Source organism: Pteropus alecto, unplaced genomic scaffold, assembly GCF_000325575.1.
Source record: "Pteropus alecto unplaced genomic scaffold, ASM32557v1 scaffold76, whole genome shotgun sequence".
In the NCBI taxonomy this organism is placed as follows: Eukaryota; Metazoa; Chordata; class Mammalia; order Chiroptera; family Pteropodidae; genus Pteropus; species Pteropus alecto.
Window position 1 is genome coordinate 8,577,633 of NW_006443138.1, and position 17,173 is coordinate 8,594,805.

The window sequence follows — 17,173 nt, forward strand, 5'->3', positions numbered from 1 at the left end:
AATAACAAGAAGGGAAAATCTCTCTAAGAAGACGACATTTAAACTGAGATCAGAAGAATGAGGAGTTGGTGATCCCTAAGAGCTGGGTGGAGTGATTGGCAGAGGAATAATGTGAGCAGAGTCCCTGAGATAAGAAAGAATGTGACTTGTTTGTAGCTGGAGCAGAGTCAGGGGTGGGGATGGGTTGGAGAAGAAAGCAGTTTAATCCGGACCCATCAGGCAATGTACAGAATTTAAATAAGAGCAACGAGAAGCCATTGGATGGTGGTATGCAGTTTATTGAAACAATAGGATTGTGATTTTAAAAGATTTCTCTGATTTCTGTATATGCAAAATACGTTGAGGAATTATGGAAGCAGAGAGAACCATTAGCAGGCTATAGACTAGTTAGGAGACAACTGCAGTTGTCTGGACTAGAAACCCAAGATTTGAACTACCTTTGTTATATAGCTTACTCCCAAATCGACATTTCTAGTTCAGATCTCTTTTGCCTTTGATTGCTAGACCAGTATTTCTCAAAGTGTGGCCCCTGGGCCAGTAGCCTTGGCACCACCTGTGAGCTTATTAGAAATGCAAATTCTGTGCCCCACCCTAATCTAGTGAAACAAAAACTCTGGGGATTGGGTCCAGGAGACTGTCTTTAATGATTTTGATGCATGATAAAGTTTGAGGAACACTACTCTTAGACAGCAGATCTTGAATTCTAAGTGGTTCTGAGAATTACCTGGAGTGCTTATTAACCACACATTGCTGGGCCCCACCGGAGGTCTTTTTGGCAGGCTGGGGATAGGAGCAGAGGATGTCAAGAGTTTGCTTTTGTAATTAATTCTCAAGTGATGCTGATTCTCCTAGTCTAGGGACCACACTCTAGCAATCATCAGCTATCTAAGTGACAATTCCACCTAAACCACCAATATTGTAAAGCAAAACCAAATTCATTGATGCCTCCCCCTCAAATCTTTTTCTTTTGCCTTTCTCGCTTGTCATCACCATTCTGATTATCCAAATTTGTAATTACTATCACTCCTTTTTGTGTCTGTCATTCTTTCTCACCCTCTGTATCAGACAATTTCCAAGTCCTTTCCCAGTTGTTTACTCTATTTTATCACTACCTAGTTCAGGTTCTTATCGTCTCTTGTGGATAACTGTTAAAATCCATTAACTAATCACCTCTCCTAATTCTCACAACAATTAATGAATGAATCATTGTCTCTGAGGATGAAGACCATGAAGGTCTCTAGGTGATATTATCAATATTAGACAGTGAGAACTATTTCAGAGTTTCCCACCTTGAATATGCATTAGAATCACCTGGAGCAATTTTAAAACTACTAATTACCAGGGCTTATTCTCAGAGATTCTGATTTAATGGGTCTCAATGGGGACTCAGACATATTATTTTTGTCAGCTCTTCAGCAGGGCTGAGATCCACTGGGATATATGGAAACATCACAACAGCAGAGGAAGACAGTCAGGGACTCATCAATTGATTGAATGTAGGCACTGAACGGGAGGTCTGAAAGTGAGAGATGACTCTGAGTAAGGTTTTGAGATTAGGTGCCAGGCGACCAATGAGGCACAGTCAATAGAAACGAGAAATTCAAGAGGAACAACTGATATTTTGAAGGCAAGAGGATGTCCAACTGGAAATGTTAGTAACACAGTCAGAATATAAGTCCTGGAGCATGATGAGCCTGTTCTAAAGAGAATGATGGAGGGTTGTTTACAAATAGATGATTGTGGAAGGTGCTGGGACAAATAAGGACCTTGAGAGATGGTAAACACTCTGTGTCTCCCAGTGTGGTTCTCTACCTGTATTAAAATCACCTGGGCTGCTTATTAAAAATGCAGTTTCCTCAGTCCTTCCCCCAGGAAACTCTAATTCACTAAATCTGGATTGGGGCCTGGGGCTCTGAATTCTGTATGGCTCCTACGCCATAGCAATGCATGCTGTTTGAGCATCACTAGAGGGAAAAAGAAAAGGTGTGAGGACAGAAACTTGAGGAACATCCACGTTTGGAAGATTTGAATTAAAAAAGGGGCTAGGAAGAAGAAGAAAGACAGACGACCAGTCATAGTGGTGAGAGCAGAAAGATTGTGTGGGATCTGGAAGGCAATGGGAGGGCTTTGAATAAGAATCAGTGGACAATGGTTATCTTATTGCTAATACCTTCAATGATGCAGCCATTTCTATCCATGTGCTTTTCTATTTTAGACCAACCTAAGTTCCAGACTACTCTAATTTTAACCAAAATTATGGTTAAAACCAAAGTTTTCATTTAACTAAAGTAATGGTTACAAATCCAAAATTTGAAGCCAAAATGCTACGCTGAACCAAATTCTCTTGTGTAAACTTTTCTATCTAAGCATGAGCAAATAACTGCCTTTAGGCTCACTTTCTCATTTGTAAAAGGAGAAAAATTATGTCACTTGTTTAATATGATTTTTACAATAATTAAATATCACAATGTATATAAAGTTCTTAACATTGTGCCTAGCACTTATAAATTGTTTAATAAAAGGTAAGTACTTCGTGGACATGGACAATAGACTAGTCATTACCAGAGAGTAGGAAGGAGGGGGAAAAGGGAGGTACAAGGGGTAAAAGGGGTCAAATACATGGTGACAGAAAGAAATCTAACTATGGGAGATGAACACATAATGTAAATATATATATGCCTTACTGTTAAAATGTATAGCTGAAACTTATTGAATTTCATTAACCAATGTCACCATTAAATAAATAAATAAATAATTGAATAAATTAAAAAATAATAAGGTGAGTACTATTTATATTCCAAAAAGTACTGTACTTAACATATTGAAAGTACTGAAAGAAATTGTAAATTTAAAATCAATGCATAATGAAAAAGGAATATTCTTCAGCTGTTTCTGATCTAATTATGTAATGAACTGGCAACTGTCTTGGAATCCTTATGCCAGACCTGAAGCAACTGTAGCACTATGACCAAATGTCTTTGGAAACAACATCAAATAATCAATCAATAAATATTGATTTGGCTCCCTGCTCTGGACAGGCAATAATTTTCTTGACCTTAGGAACCCATAATTGAATCAGGTAGACTACATACAAAAGAGTAGAAAATTAACCTTTATAGACAGCATTGTATAGAATGTATCTGACAGGAAGGCTGACTGTGGATTGAGTTAATTAGGGAAGAGTTCACAAAGGAGTTGAAAACTGAACTTCATTAGTCTGTGGTTAAAGACACTATAAGGCCATATGCCCACTAAAGGATCTCCCTTAGACATTGAATCTTGAAATTTGAATTGTTTTTTGTCTTATCTAATAATGCAAACAAAATGATGGCTCAGAAATGCGCTGTTTAAGAAAGGAAGGTTTTTGGCTGGATTGGACCAATTAGATATGCTTAACTTACTGGGGGAAGGGAGTAGATACCAGTTTTTGAAAACTATAATTTCTTGAGGCATATTAGGAAAGACACTTTTTTCTCCAATGGGAAGGAAAATAGTTGATGGAATGTTAAATCTTGTATCTGAGGCTGCTGAGTAGGCGTCAGCAAACCTTACCAAAGATGAACTCCAGGGGATCAAACTCTAAGTTAGCTGGGCCCTTCCAACCAGCATGGGCATCTTATAAAAGAAAACCTACCATGGCAAGCTCCTTCAATTACAACGATAATGTATTACTGTCATCAGAGTCAAGATTAATAGATTACATCTGACTTTGAGTTTCATCCTACTTGTGTCTAACTCTTTGATGACTCTGACACTTGACTCCTGTATGGATAAACTCAAAACCAAACCTGTAAATGTGATAGCCCCAAAAGCAACAGGACCACTTAGAATCATGAATAGTCAATCTTAATTGACTACTATATTCATCTTTTTCATGTTGTTGTCTTTTGAAAGTCACAAATTACAATATTATTACAGATTTTGCTAACTTTATTTTAGGATAATTTTTTTCAAGTGAGAGTATTTTGACACCAGAAGAGAACAAGAGACTTCAGAAATTTTATGTTTAAGCAATAGTTTACAATTATTTGGTGAATTATACCTAAGAGTGAAATGAAATTCAGAAATAGTAACGGAACCACTGAAATTAATATTGGAAAATCACAGAGCAGGAAAACGTACTAGAAAACTGGAAATAGGCAAATATCATTCAGATCATCAGAATGGAAAAAGGGGGGAAACTACTATTAACCCTAATGTTAGCCCTCACCAAATTTCTAGAACAAATTAATTTAGCATATTTAGAATGTATGCCCTGTAGGTCTCATGTACCTTGTAAAAGTTGGAAAATAAAGCAGTAAGTTCTAGGAGCCAGAATGAATCTGCTAAGTCATCTGAAATGTCTTCTTTTAAGTCATAAAGATTATCATATTCAAATTCATTTTGCTCTGATTATTTAAGTAGCGCTGTTGTTACATAGCTTCCATGCCCTACAATAAAAGACCAGATTACATTTAAATGAAATAGGAAAGTAACAATGTTTTTTGATTTACATAAAACCTTTTTGAGCTTTCAGAGCTTTATCTTAAAAATTACAGATAATAATCTTTGCTCTACGTCCTGTATAACATGGGAAAGTGCTTTTAAAATGTTAGTGATATGCAATAAAGAAATCTTACAATAAACAAGAAGGAAAAAGGGAGGGAGAGGGAGAATGAGAGAGAAAAGAATGAGGGTAAGCAGGAAATGCACAGATAATATAAAAACAATTTTAGGGAAGAAAAAGACCTTAGTGAAAAAACCCTATCATTTTTTTTTTTTTAAATAAGTGAAATGAGATCCAGGGAGGTAATGTGACTTGTGTTAAATCGCACAGCAAATTAATGGCAAAAAGAAAGAAAACCAAAAAGGGAAAGAAAAAAAAATGAAGAGTTTGAAGTCAAAGGAGTTCTCACAAGAACTGACCTGGGAGGACTGATAGAATTTGCCAGACTCTCTCACTTAGCTCTGAAAATGCTACTCTGCCTTTGGAATTCGTCTGAGGGGACCCATGTTGGACCATGTTCCCTTACACAGTAATTTTCCCAAGGGTCCCAAGCAAGGTCAGGCAACCCCTTCCACTCTCAGTGCTCGGCCCATTTTATCCATACACTTCTCTCTTTCCAAGCCAATGTCCAGAGATGAAGAATCAGGGCCCACATCAGATTGTTCAATTTTGTCTGTCCATTTTAAGAAATGAAGTAATAAAAACCCTTCAGATTACTTTGGAGTAAATTATTATAAAGGTTCAAAGCATACATTCTCAAAAATATTTTAGTTAGTTGTTACAACACCAAAGCACCTACTTCTTTATTTGAAGAGAAAAGCATCTACTGTAACTTAATGACTTTTTTCCTTTTTATGGCAGTTAAGTCAGTAAAATTAACAATGGTGGGACAATGTGGGCTCTATATATGGAGTAGTATCTTTAAGGATTAAAACTTTTTTATATCATATGAAAAGATACAAAAGTTTTCCTTTGATGTATTTTATTATAGAAATGAAGATCATAAAATAGATATCCCTGTGAAATAATTTTAGAAAAAGAGAAAAAAAAATAATACTTCTCAGCCAACTATGTTCTCTAGGGTTGGAACAAAGTTGCCCCGATATTTGTTAGTTCAATTCAACACGGGAAGGATTTGTGTGCAGTTCTCACTATTGTCTACTCATTTGAAAGTTTTTTCCATATAGTTTATATGTATTTAATTTTAAAATTACTAAAACCATCCCACATGGTAGAGAAATAAGAAAAGAAGGAGGCAATGGTTTCCTTAAATTGTTTTTGTCAATGAGATAGATATATCTTCCACCAGCCCAGCAAATAGCTAATAACGCATCATAAATTCCTTTGCTTTAAGACAAACTCCCCTGATAACGCAGGTCAATAGTTCCACAGATAAGTTCTGAATACAAACTCAAGGGGTCAGAAAAGAAAAATAATTCACGTGAAGTGAGTTATGTTTCAGGAAATGTAACAGAAAGGTATTTAACAATACCTAACAATAATTTAAACTAATAAAATAAATAAATAAATTTTACGCTCTCCTTTTCATTTCCAAAGTCAATGTCTCAGAAACCATCAAGCTGCTCAATACCATAGCAGCTTTAAGAGTTAAGTCACCATTTCAAGGCTGTGTTCTAGGACTCAAAAGTGTAGCGTTGAAGTTGTGCCTGTGAACACAACAGTTAGGGACATTTTGACTGAAATAACAGTTACTAGCCAGTTTTGTCTAATCAGGTAAACCATCTGTGATCATCAACCAAGTCTGAGTTTATTTTAATTCAATAAGCAACTCTCATGTCATTGTCATACACAATTCATCTACTTCAGTATTATGTATAGTACTTTGGATAACTAATCAAAAGCATGTGGATTATCTACAATATAATCATAAATATAAAATGTTACTCTTTCCTGGCAGCCTACATTTCACTGTGACCTTAATCATTTATCAGGTTGGATTTTTCTTTCTTCTACACCAAATCCCACCACTTCTCGCCACGTCCACCACGGCTGCACTGCCCCGGCTTCTCCCGTTTAAATTGCCCTAGTCATTTCCATGCTTCCACTCTCGCCTCTATTCTCCCCTCTAAAAAGTCCCCTCAGAAGAACCTATTTGAATCACAGATCTGATCACATCACTCCCTTTTCCAAAGTCCTCATTGTGGCCTCCAAAATCCTGTGTGGAATGGCCCCGGACACCTCCCCAACCTCACCTCCTGCCTTTCTCCCACTAGGTCATTCCAGTCCAGTCATACTGGCCTCCTTGAAACTTCTGAACCACACCAGGCACATGCTCACCTCAAGGCTTTGCAACACTGTTCCCTTCACATAGATACCTGCTTGGCTCAGATCTTTGCTGAAATGCCTTCTCAGCAGAAGTTTCTCTTACCATCTTATCTGAAATAATAGCCCATCAGCCTCACAACCACTGCCCATTTCTCCCTATCCTCTTGCCTAGATTTTGTATTTAAAAAAATAATAAGTAAAGGAGAGTGATTTATATAGTGTATAAGCTATTAGATGATTTATTGTAAAATAGGTAATTTATTATATTTCTTCTTAGGCACTTCCTTTGCCAGCTTTTTTATTAGAAATTTATAGAAATTTTTCACAAAACAAAAGAAGGTATTTTTACAGTTGTTTTTGGCATTCGTGGTTTGAACATAATTGTATTTTTTAACAACTAAATGAATTCCACATGAAGAGAACTATGCTCACTCTCTCTCTCCTCTCCTTTGAAACCCACAGACGTCTTGCCGGAAACACTTTGACATACATTCCCAAGGGAGTATTTGCTGGCCTTTACAGTCTTAAAGTTCTGTAAGTAAACTGGTGTTATTTGCTATATTTCTGACTAGAGTGGCAAGTGGATGCTAATTAACTTGTAAAGATTGAATTCCTCTAATAAGTTATTTGGAGCCATGGGATAATTTATCTAAATTCAAGTCTACTTTCATTGGTACCACAGAGCCATATTATACCTGTCTGGGTGTGTGTGTGAAAAAAATTCATCGCTCCTTTTCTAACTTTGATATCTAAAATTATTTGCCTCTAAATTACAAAATTATCAACTGAAACTTTTAAAAGAGAATTTCCCTTTCTTTTTGTGTTATGAAGTTAAGGAGAGTTTCTTCAATCATTTTGATCACCAAGTAAATAAATCACTATGATTCTAACATAATGAGATCACATTGTCAAACCACTTGGGAAGTTTGTTTTCTTACGATTCACTGAATAAGGATCAGCTGAAAAATACCAAGTTTATGTTCCACTTGAGAAAAGATGTAGAAAAGCTAGTGATTATAGATACACTGAGTAGTTGCTTAATTGAGAAATGTTAATTCATTGAGACTTGTAAAAGTAGGCGTTCTTATTATTTAACGTCCAACTTCCCAATTTGTTTATCAGAAAACTTATTATTATTGACTACCTCCTTCTTCTAGTATGCATTGGTTAATTTTCTTTCAGTTTATTCTGTGTAGGAAGAAAAGAGGCATGTCAGTAGAGAAAATAGACAACACAAGTTGAAAGTCATACCACGCTATTTTATCTCAGAAAAAATATTCTGATTTTATTTCCTTTCTTCGAGATAAATGTTATAAACTCTAAAAGGCACTTGATATATTTCTGCACAGTGGAAATTACATTTCATTGACCTGAGAGATTCATAGGCTATTTAAAAAGTAATTTTATTTAAACTTAATATTTCGTTAAAGGTTAAATTCAACAGCAGAACCATTTTCGGTCAGCTTAGTAATTGGGTTTGGCACTTCCCCGCAACCTTTGAAGTATTTTTGCTATTCGGCAGAAATATCTCTAAGTTGTCATATTGCAAAATCCCAATGTTAATTTATTTTTTTGTTTGTTTGTTTTTTAACGCCTACAGCACCCGGTCTTCCTAGGTGGTCTCCCATCCAAGTACTAACCAGGCCTGACCTTGCTTAGCTTCCGAGATCAGAAGGAATCAGGCATGTTTAGGGTGGTGTGGCCGTAGAGGCCAATGTTAATTTATTATGCAGTAGAATTCTGAGTTGTAACACCAACTCCAATACATCTATGTCTCCATAAATGCAGCAAAATATTTATAACCATTCAAAATGCATCACATAAATCAAATTTTAAAAAGACAACTAAGACAATGTTTTTCCTGTGTTGAGCCATGTACCACTAAGTATTTTGGATACTTGTTAAGTTAATTATATTGGAATCTACTATTTTAATTCACTCAACAAAATGTAAATTGGATATACTAAGCTAGAGTGTATATGTGTCTGTCTGCATGTAAAATGTCTTTCCAGCCATCGTAATTATTTATGAATTGTGAATATATATGAATACATATAAATTATATTATATGGCTATCTATTAATTAGATATCAGCTAGCTATTATAATTATATAAAATTATAATTTTGAATTTTTGCATCTTTGTGTTTGAATTACTCAAATTTGATGGATTTTTTTCCATGATAACATTTTTAAATTTTCTAATTATACCATTATATATTTCTAATTGTATCATATTACACTAAAGGTCCATAAAATCAGAGATGTTGTCTGTCTTGGCCACTCGTCTATCCCAAGCTCCTAGAACAGTGCCTGAATTATAGTAGACACTTAATAAATATTTGTCAAATGAATGATCCAGATTGATGATACAGAGAGAACAAGGATATTCTAAACTTGTCAACTTTTTCTTCATTTTATATGATATAGTCCTAATGCTATATGTTTATCTGTTGTATTCTAAAGAATAAGTTGTTGCTTCAGATCTGATGTGAGCTTCTACCTGCAGGCAGGATTTATTCTGCACACACTTCTGCACACACTTTGCTTCTTCCTGTGGTGCATTTTGCCCAAACTATCCAGAGAGCATTGGACTAATCTTATTCAAAAATGAAAATCATAGGTTATCTCTCAAACTTATCATTTATATGTACCTTTTCCACCAGGAAAAAAAAAAAGAATTAAGTGTGGTATTGAGTTAGACCTAGTTATCCTCTTCTCACTAATCAATATTTCTTGTCTTCTACAGAGTCAGGGGTTCAGCAAAGCTTGTTGAGTGTGATACTCAAAATGGTATTGAACAAATCACTGTTGGAAATACCACGATCGATAAGTATCATTCACAGCCTAAAGAGCTTATAGTCTAGTGGTAGACTGTGGGATCAAGATAGTGAGACCAAGATAGACAAATAGATTATCTCCAATTCTTCTGGGAAGTGTATCTAGAGATGTGTGCAAGGCACTGTGGAACTACAAAAGTTGGGAAGCATTTAGTCCAGTCTGATAGTTCAGATTCGGATTCCTGAGAGAGATATTTCTCTCAAAGAGATGACATAAGAGCTGAATCTTGGAGCGCAACTGGGAATTAGCCAGACAAATAAGGTGACAGACCGAGGGAACAAATGTGCATATAGATACAGTGGCAGGAAGTACCCAGGATGAACGGGCAGCTCCAAGTAGGTTGGTACTCAAGCATTTAGAGAGTGGAGAGTATCTGGAGAAGAGCTTGGAGAAATAGAAGTGCTCTGGTCTCAGGAATCCTGTATCTTCATGTCAAAAAATCATGGACGTTATTATGTTCTAGGCATGATGAGGAGCCAAGGAAGAGATCTAAGCAAAGGAATGGCATGTTCAGACTTTGTAGTTTAGCTAAATCATTGTCAAAGTGAGGAGGATTCAAGAGGAGCAAGACCCCTGCCAGGAACTGTGTTCACTCTTCTCTTTACTTTTCTGACTTAAATATTAATATTCAAGGAGCAAATTCAATTGCCAAATATTTTGAAAGTATTTTAGTGTTAGAACAATAGTTCTTAACCATAGTGATTCTACCTGCCACGGAGAGTATTGGAAATTTGTGAGAGTATCTTTGGTTTTCCAGATGATTGACATGTAATAATCTTTCCTTTGATGTGCTATATAGCCCAGCATAAAGAATTCTACCACCTTGTACTTGACCTCTGACTGTCCCTCCACAAAAAATGTAAATCAATAATACTTTCATACTTAATAATACTGAAAGGCTTTACAAGAAATTCTGCATAAGCCTAATAATTTATATAGGAAAAATTAAATGGAATAAATATATCCTCTCAAAATTGTTGAATATTTAATTCAGCTTTTGCATTCTGTCTCTTCCAGGTATTGTGATTTCTAACCTCATATTTAGTTGAAAATTGTGTTAGTGCAGAAGAACAAATACCCAAAATATCACAAAACAAATTAAAGATATATAACCTTGGGGATGTAAAACTTCTTTAAAATAATTATCATTAAATTAGCAGGAAATAAGGAGCTCTTACTGAATTTCATTAACAAAGGTTGCTTTATAAATCTTTCATATTATGGCCTTTTAAAATTTTTGGAGCAAAATCTATTTTGTGATAATTATATAATGATTTACTTATTTGGGGGTGGCCTGTCACTTTTTTAGCCTTACTCTTCTAGTATCCAACTCTGTAAGGGTGATTTCTTTTTCCAGTTCAGCCTTGATTCCCCATTGCCTGTGGTGGGATATGTTCTCCGGTCCTCTTGAAGTGTCCTCTTGGAGAACAAATGTTCGCCTCAGCATGTGATGGAATTTGGAGATAGGATAAATATTCCCTGTGATATTTCAACCCTCTCTTGTCCTGAAAGATAGATAATTATTTTAACATTACTCTTATCTATAAGAAACACTCATTTGTAAGAACATTCATGTTCATTTGTAAGAATGTCACACTTTCTCATTTTCTCCATCACAACATCTATAATTTGTCTTGGCATATTATCTTTATTTTAATAAGGGTTATTTCTTTCTTTCCCTTATAAATACATAGTAGGTGTCTTCTGTTATATATTTTAACTCTAGTTCTAGTATCCAACCAAACTTCTACTCTCATTCCCCTGTCTTGCACAGAATAATTTCTGATCATGTTATTTCTGTCACACCCTACCTTATTCATTAAAAATTAAGGCAATATCTGACTCATTTATAAAAATGTTTCCTAAGGTTGTCACATCTGATCATCATGTATAAAACAATATATATATATCACTTTGTTAAAAGTGATATATTTCTCCTATATAACACAGAGCAGTACATTATATTGACTTTTTCTTTGAAATGATATATGTAGATAGACTATATTTTATGAATTGTAACTAAGTATAATAGATGAGGCACTGCAAAATATTTATTATTAAAGGGAGAGTTGGGTCCAATAGGATTGAGAACCACAGTGCTAGAGATAAAATGCTGAACAAGACAGGTTTGTCCTTACCCTCATGGAAACTCTCAAATGTTTTATAAAGTCCAGAAGTCATTAGAAGAAAGAAATAACTGGTTATATTCTAGCATGGTGAAAAAGATAATATAAAAGTAATATTTGCCTGGGGCACTGACCAGTATAAGGAGAGTAAGGAGGGCATACAGCAGAAGAAGAAAAAGATAATAGTAATACAATCTATTAAGATGGACAAATGAAGATAGCAACAGCTATCCTTGGCTAGGACTGTTTTATAACAGAAAGCTTGTTACTGTGCTCTCTAGAAGATCATAAATTCCAAAATACGTAGTCCAGTGAGATGCCGAACCACACTGTCCTCAACAAAGGTTCATTTTCTTGCATAGGCTATTCATTCAGTCAAGAAATGGCTCACCTTCCTGCCATCTGCTACCAGAAAGCCATGTGGAGGTGATGGGTAGAACTAACCATAGAAAGGAAAGGTCACAATTAGCCAAAATTCTCACATTCCTACACAGGTTCTAGATAGAACCTTGATAGTTATTTGATATCTAAACATAGAACAATTAGGCAGAGGGAATATCTAATGATCAAGCTATCGGTTGTTACAAAGTCCCCTTTTGACATATTATCTCATCTCCCTCTGCTTCACTGTCCATACTCTTATTTAGTCTTGTTGGCAAAAAAGGTAACAAAAAAAAAAAAAAATTGTACTGTTAGTACTAGGGAGATCTCAGGAAATAAGCACAGGGATGCTGTATGAAATAATGAATGTTTTAAAACTCTGAGGAAAGAAATTAAGACACTATCAAGTTATCCTTTATCTTTAGAAAAAGTGTTTCATTTTCATTTCTTCCCCATATGTGAATGAAAAAAATGAAGTTGAAGTTAAAAGTGGCTAAACCCATATTCAGTTCATGTACATTCTACTTATAGTCAATGCAGTGAATAAAAAAGTTTTGCAAAAGAAATCAGAGCCATGTTGGGAATGCTTCTGTTTTAAGTGTACTCCACAGTGCTATAAACTCTTTAATTGTTTTGTCTCCCACTGGAATATCTTAAACAAAAACAGAATTTTCTAATTAACTCATTGGAGACTTGTAAGGATATAATGGAGACAATTTGCTCTTATTTTGTCATTTGAAAGTAATTAAACAAAAGTTCTTTATTTAGGGAGAGATCAGGACTTAGTGACTTTTTAAATTATATTTTGGTGTTTTACTATAGAAGTAGTTAAAAAATTAAACTGCTGGGACATAGGTCAGGAGTAGCTTTAAAAGTTATTAACAAAACTCATTTAAGTTCCATTTTCTGAGGCTAAATATATAAAACTACTGAGAAAGTTTGCAACTATATAAGGAAAACCATCTATAAATCTCTTATTTTCTACTCCACCTTTCCAATATTTTAGGAAGACCACATTTTAATAGTTCCACTGCTTGATTAGCAAAGCCTAAAGGACAATTCAATACACTTTCTGCCAGTAATATATTACTTACAAAGTTTAGACATCAATTAAATCCATTACCTGTATCTTATTTAAATTCATCATTCAATGAATGACTTAGAAAACATTTCTTTAAAGTTAAAATTATTTACTATATTAAAACTACCTGAAATAACATAGAAATGTAAACTTTTAATATTCAGGTAAATTTTGCAAAATATGGTATTTGAGCAACAATTTTCTCAATTCCCTAACTGATAAGTGAAGTGTGAGATCTCCCTAGTACTTGACTTTGTTCATAAGGAATCAACACATTTTGAGATTCTTAATTTATGAAATGTTAGTTGAATTCAAGTTTAACATAATGAAATTACTGGAGTAAAACCATTGTAATACAAGTGACAGAATTATATTTTTTAGGAAACAGAATCTCAGCCATGGTGAGAAAAACATAAATTTTATGATCTCTAAAATTTTTTTCACATCTATTTCTATGTGAGCCTGTAATTGAGTATATGACAGTATTATAAACGCCCTTAAGTTTTAACTCTCAAACAACTTATCAATCAGATAATACTATTCTATTCCCATTATACAGATAAAAGACCAAGGATCAGGGAGGTTAAGTGGTTTGCTCACCAAGACTTAAAACTTAGAACTTATCTCCCACCTCAGTGTAGCCTCTAGTTCAGGTTAAAATATTCTATTAGAGATACTTAGCACAGCATAGGGTGTGTGATGTCTTGCTCAGCAACACCAACGTCACCTGGGGGTTTGTAGAAATACAAATTCTCTGGCCCCTACCCAGACTTAAATCAGAAACTTTGGGGGTGGGGCCAGCAGACTGTGACTTAATCATCCTTCCAGTGGATTCTAATGAGCCTTAAAATTTGAAGACCCCTGGCATGGGTTTGTTTTTGCTGCTGCTGCTGCTGCTGCTGCTGATGATGATGATGATGATGATGATGATTTTATTAGTCAATTAAAATGTCACATCTAGTACAATCTCACTTTACCACTAGTTTTGAAAAGGGATTCATCAATTCATATTGTAAAAGGCCAAATTTTATTGAATGCTCACCATGCAGCAGATAGTGTTCTATATATTTTCACTCATGAGACAGTCACAATAAGCCCTGGGGTGGAGATTGGAGGGCATATAATTACTAGTAACTGAGACTTGGGGAGATTGGGTAATTTCCCTCAGGCCACAGGGAAGAGGTATTTAGATTCAAGAACCCATGGCCTTCACCAGATCTTAATCATACAATATACCATACAACCTAAGAATTTGTACATTCAGCAAATATTCCTCAAGAGAATGCTGCCAGGTACTATGGAAAGTACATCAAACTTTGGAGTTAGACATACCTGGGGCCGAATCCCAGCTAGTCATCTAATGAAAAGAAACTTCAATTGTGGAGATGAGAGAACAAGGCAAATTGTTTCTGAAATCCAAATATAAATTTGTGATCTAATAAGTAGAAATAGTTCTGTAAAATGTCTGCTTTTCCAAAATTGTCTTCTGCTTCTGGCTTATGTGGACCATGAAATACTGGGATTGGGGGAGGGAGAGATTGCAAAATTATTGTTATTTTATGAATAAGGTAGCAAAATATAGGAGATCTAATGGGAATTTTTCCCATGCTATTTCCCCACTAGCAATAATATGTATTTATTATATTGTTGCCAGGTGTTTTCATTCTGTAGTTCTCATGTTCTGAAAAGGACAGTGGAACCTAGGCAAGCAAAAGTGCAATTCCTCACAAAAAGAATTTAATTTACATCAAAATATGATCGTGCACAAGAAGAGAAAAAATCTTTAATAGCCAACTATTTTACCTTTATTTCTATTTTGTCTAATCTATGTAGTCTCCAGAGTGATCCTTTAAAAATATAAATAAGATCCCATCATTTCCCTCTTAAACCCCTCAACAAGAGTTTCTCATCACACTTAAAAGGAAGCCTTATCCGTGAACTGCAAGTCCTCCATGAGATGGCCTCAGGTTCCTTCTCCCAACCTCTTGCTCTCACTCATTCCTCCTCAGTCACAATTAATTCTTTGCTGCTCCTTTAACAAGTCAGGCAAGCTCCAGCTTCAGGGCCTTGGCACTTGCTCTTCCCACTTCCTCAGTAACTCTTCCCGGATATTTACATGATTTGCTCCCTGATTCCATTCTGGTCTCTACTCAAATATCAGCTCCCCAGAGAGACCGTCCATGACCACATTTAAAATAAAAATCTCACTCCTTGTCATCATCTATCCTAAATCCATATTTTGTTTTTTCATTCGTAGTACCTATCATTTGTCTCATGTTATATACTCACTCATTAATTTTAATTATCTGTCACTCCCCAAAGGCCAAGGTTTTGTCTGATGCTCTGTCGTTTGCTTAAATCTGTAGCAGTGCCTGGCACCACTATGGCCAGTAATTGTTAATTACTGTGAACTTTCTTTAATGTTTTTCTTTATTTGTTTTAACGTACAGAATGCTGCAGAATAATCACCTAAGGCAGGTACCCATGGAAGCTCTACAGAATTTGCGAAGCCTTCAGTCTCTGTAAGTATTGTTGAAGTTGCAAAATGTTCTCAGGATCAGTTTGGGAAGAAGCACTGAAATGTCCAAATGACCATTTTAGTAAATTCCTTGGTTGGGGGCCCTACCTAAATAAGTTGTGAATGAGAGATTTCATTAGAGCAACAGTTCTTCGCATTCTCCTTAAACAATATGTGTGGGAAGGACCAGTGTTGAAGTTTGGGATTTCAGTCCAGACACTTAATCACAACACCTGCAGTCAAGGCCTCTTCTACATACTGGTTTCTCCAGACAAAACACGTACTTTCAGGACCTTGTCCTACATTCCCTTGTAATATTTAGCTCCTGAATTCAAATCAGGAGTAATACTTTCTCCTTTTATCTAGAAAAACTCCTTTTATCTAGGATATCACAACCTAGACATCTTGGCATCTTCAATGTATTCTGTTTTTAGATCATTCGAGCTGCCTTGAAATAAAATTTGTTGAGTGAGAGTAAGTTCTGTATGTACATCAGGTGTCCTCAAATCAATAAGCTAAGATCTAATCGTAAATCTTAGAGCTTCACTGTACAGGTCTACGAACCAAGAGTTTCCCCATCAACACACACAGACATGCAAACAACCCCACAGGTACACACAGACATACCTCAAACACACACACCACACATAGACACATACAGCACACAAACATACACAGCAGTGGTGTTGGTGTTCCCTACTCAGAATCCATAACTTTTTAATCAGGAATTTCCACCCTCCACTGATTTAAAACCTCTGAATAAATGAAAATTAATTAATTAGCTATTTGGAAGCTTGAGTCGTGAGCAATTGTTTACAGTAATTATTTGGCAAGACTCTGCCGTGAGTACTGGTCAATAAATCTTCATCGAATCAGAATGTGAAAGAGTTTACAATATATTGCATGATTTCTAATATACATGTGTGTAATACATGCTCTCATCTTACTCACATTGGAGGTCATCTGTCAAATAAAACACTGGCTTCTGGTCTAAAATGATGAGGGTGATAAATTCATTAAAAAAAAAAAAAGACAAATAAATATTGCAGACTCTAGTCGAAAATCACTGTAAAAAATCCACCAGTGAATAATTACATATAGTTTGCTGAATACCTTTTACTGAGGTGACACGAGAGCAGGAGAAACATGAGATTCAAAGATGATACTTTCCTCCTTTGATCTTTTTTTCTTTTAATGAAAGCAAATCTGTGCTTGAGACCATTTTAAGCTTTTCACTGCAGCCAAACAAAGTGACTTCCTAGGTTTTCACCAGCCTATAGATAAACAAGCCCACAAGGGCCCCTTTGTGGCATGGGATAGGTCTGTGGCGTTTTCAGGAGCAACTTCATGACATCACAGTATCACTCCTTTGTTGCACAGGCCTTTTCCTGAAGGAAAGGAGCAGCCAGAGAAGCAATACGTTTTCCAGTGGGGTTGTCTGTAAGGGCACGGGGT

General features: G+C 35.5%; 1 protein-coding gene and 1 pseudogene across 1 annotated transcript in view; one reads left to right on the top strand and one right to left on the bottom strand.

Annotated features, from left to right (window-relative positions):
- The window catches only part of LGR5 (leucine rich repeat containing G protein-coupled receptor 5), a 115,275-nt gene that overhangs the window by 58,537 nt on the left and 39,565 nt on the right, over positions 1-17,173 (top strand). Inside the window, exons 3-4 of the mRNA XM_006923744.3 lie at positions 7,235-7,306; positions 15,651-15,722. Of these exons, the coding sequence (XP_006923806.1) occupies positions 7,235-7,306; positions 15,651-15,722 (144 nt within the window). The remainder of the gene's footprint in view (positions 1-7,234; positions 7,307-15,650; positions 15,723-17,173) is intronic.
- LOC112472388 lies at positions 8,364-8,482 on the bottom strand (annotated as a pseudogene).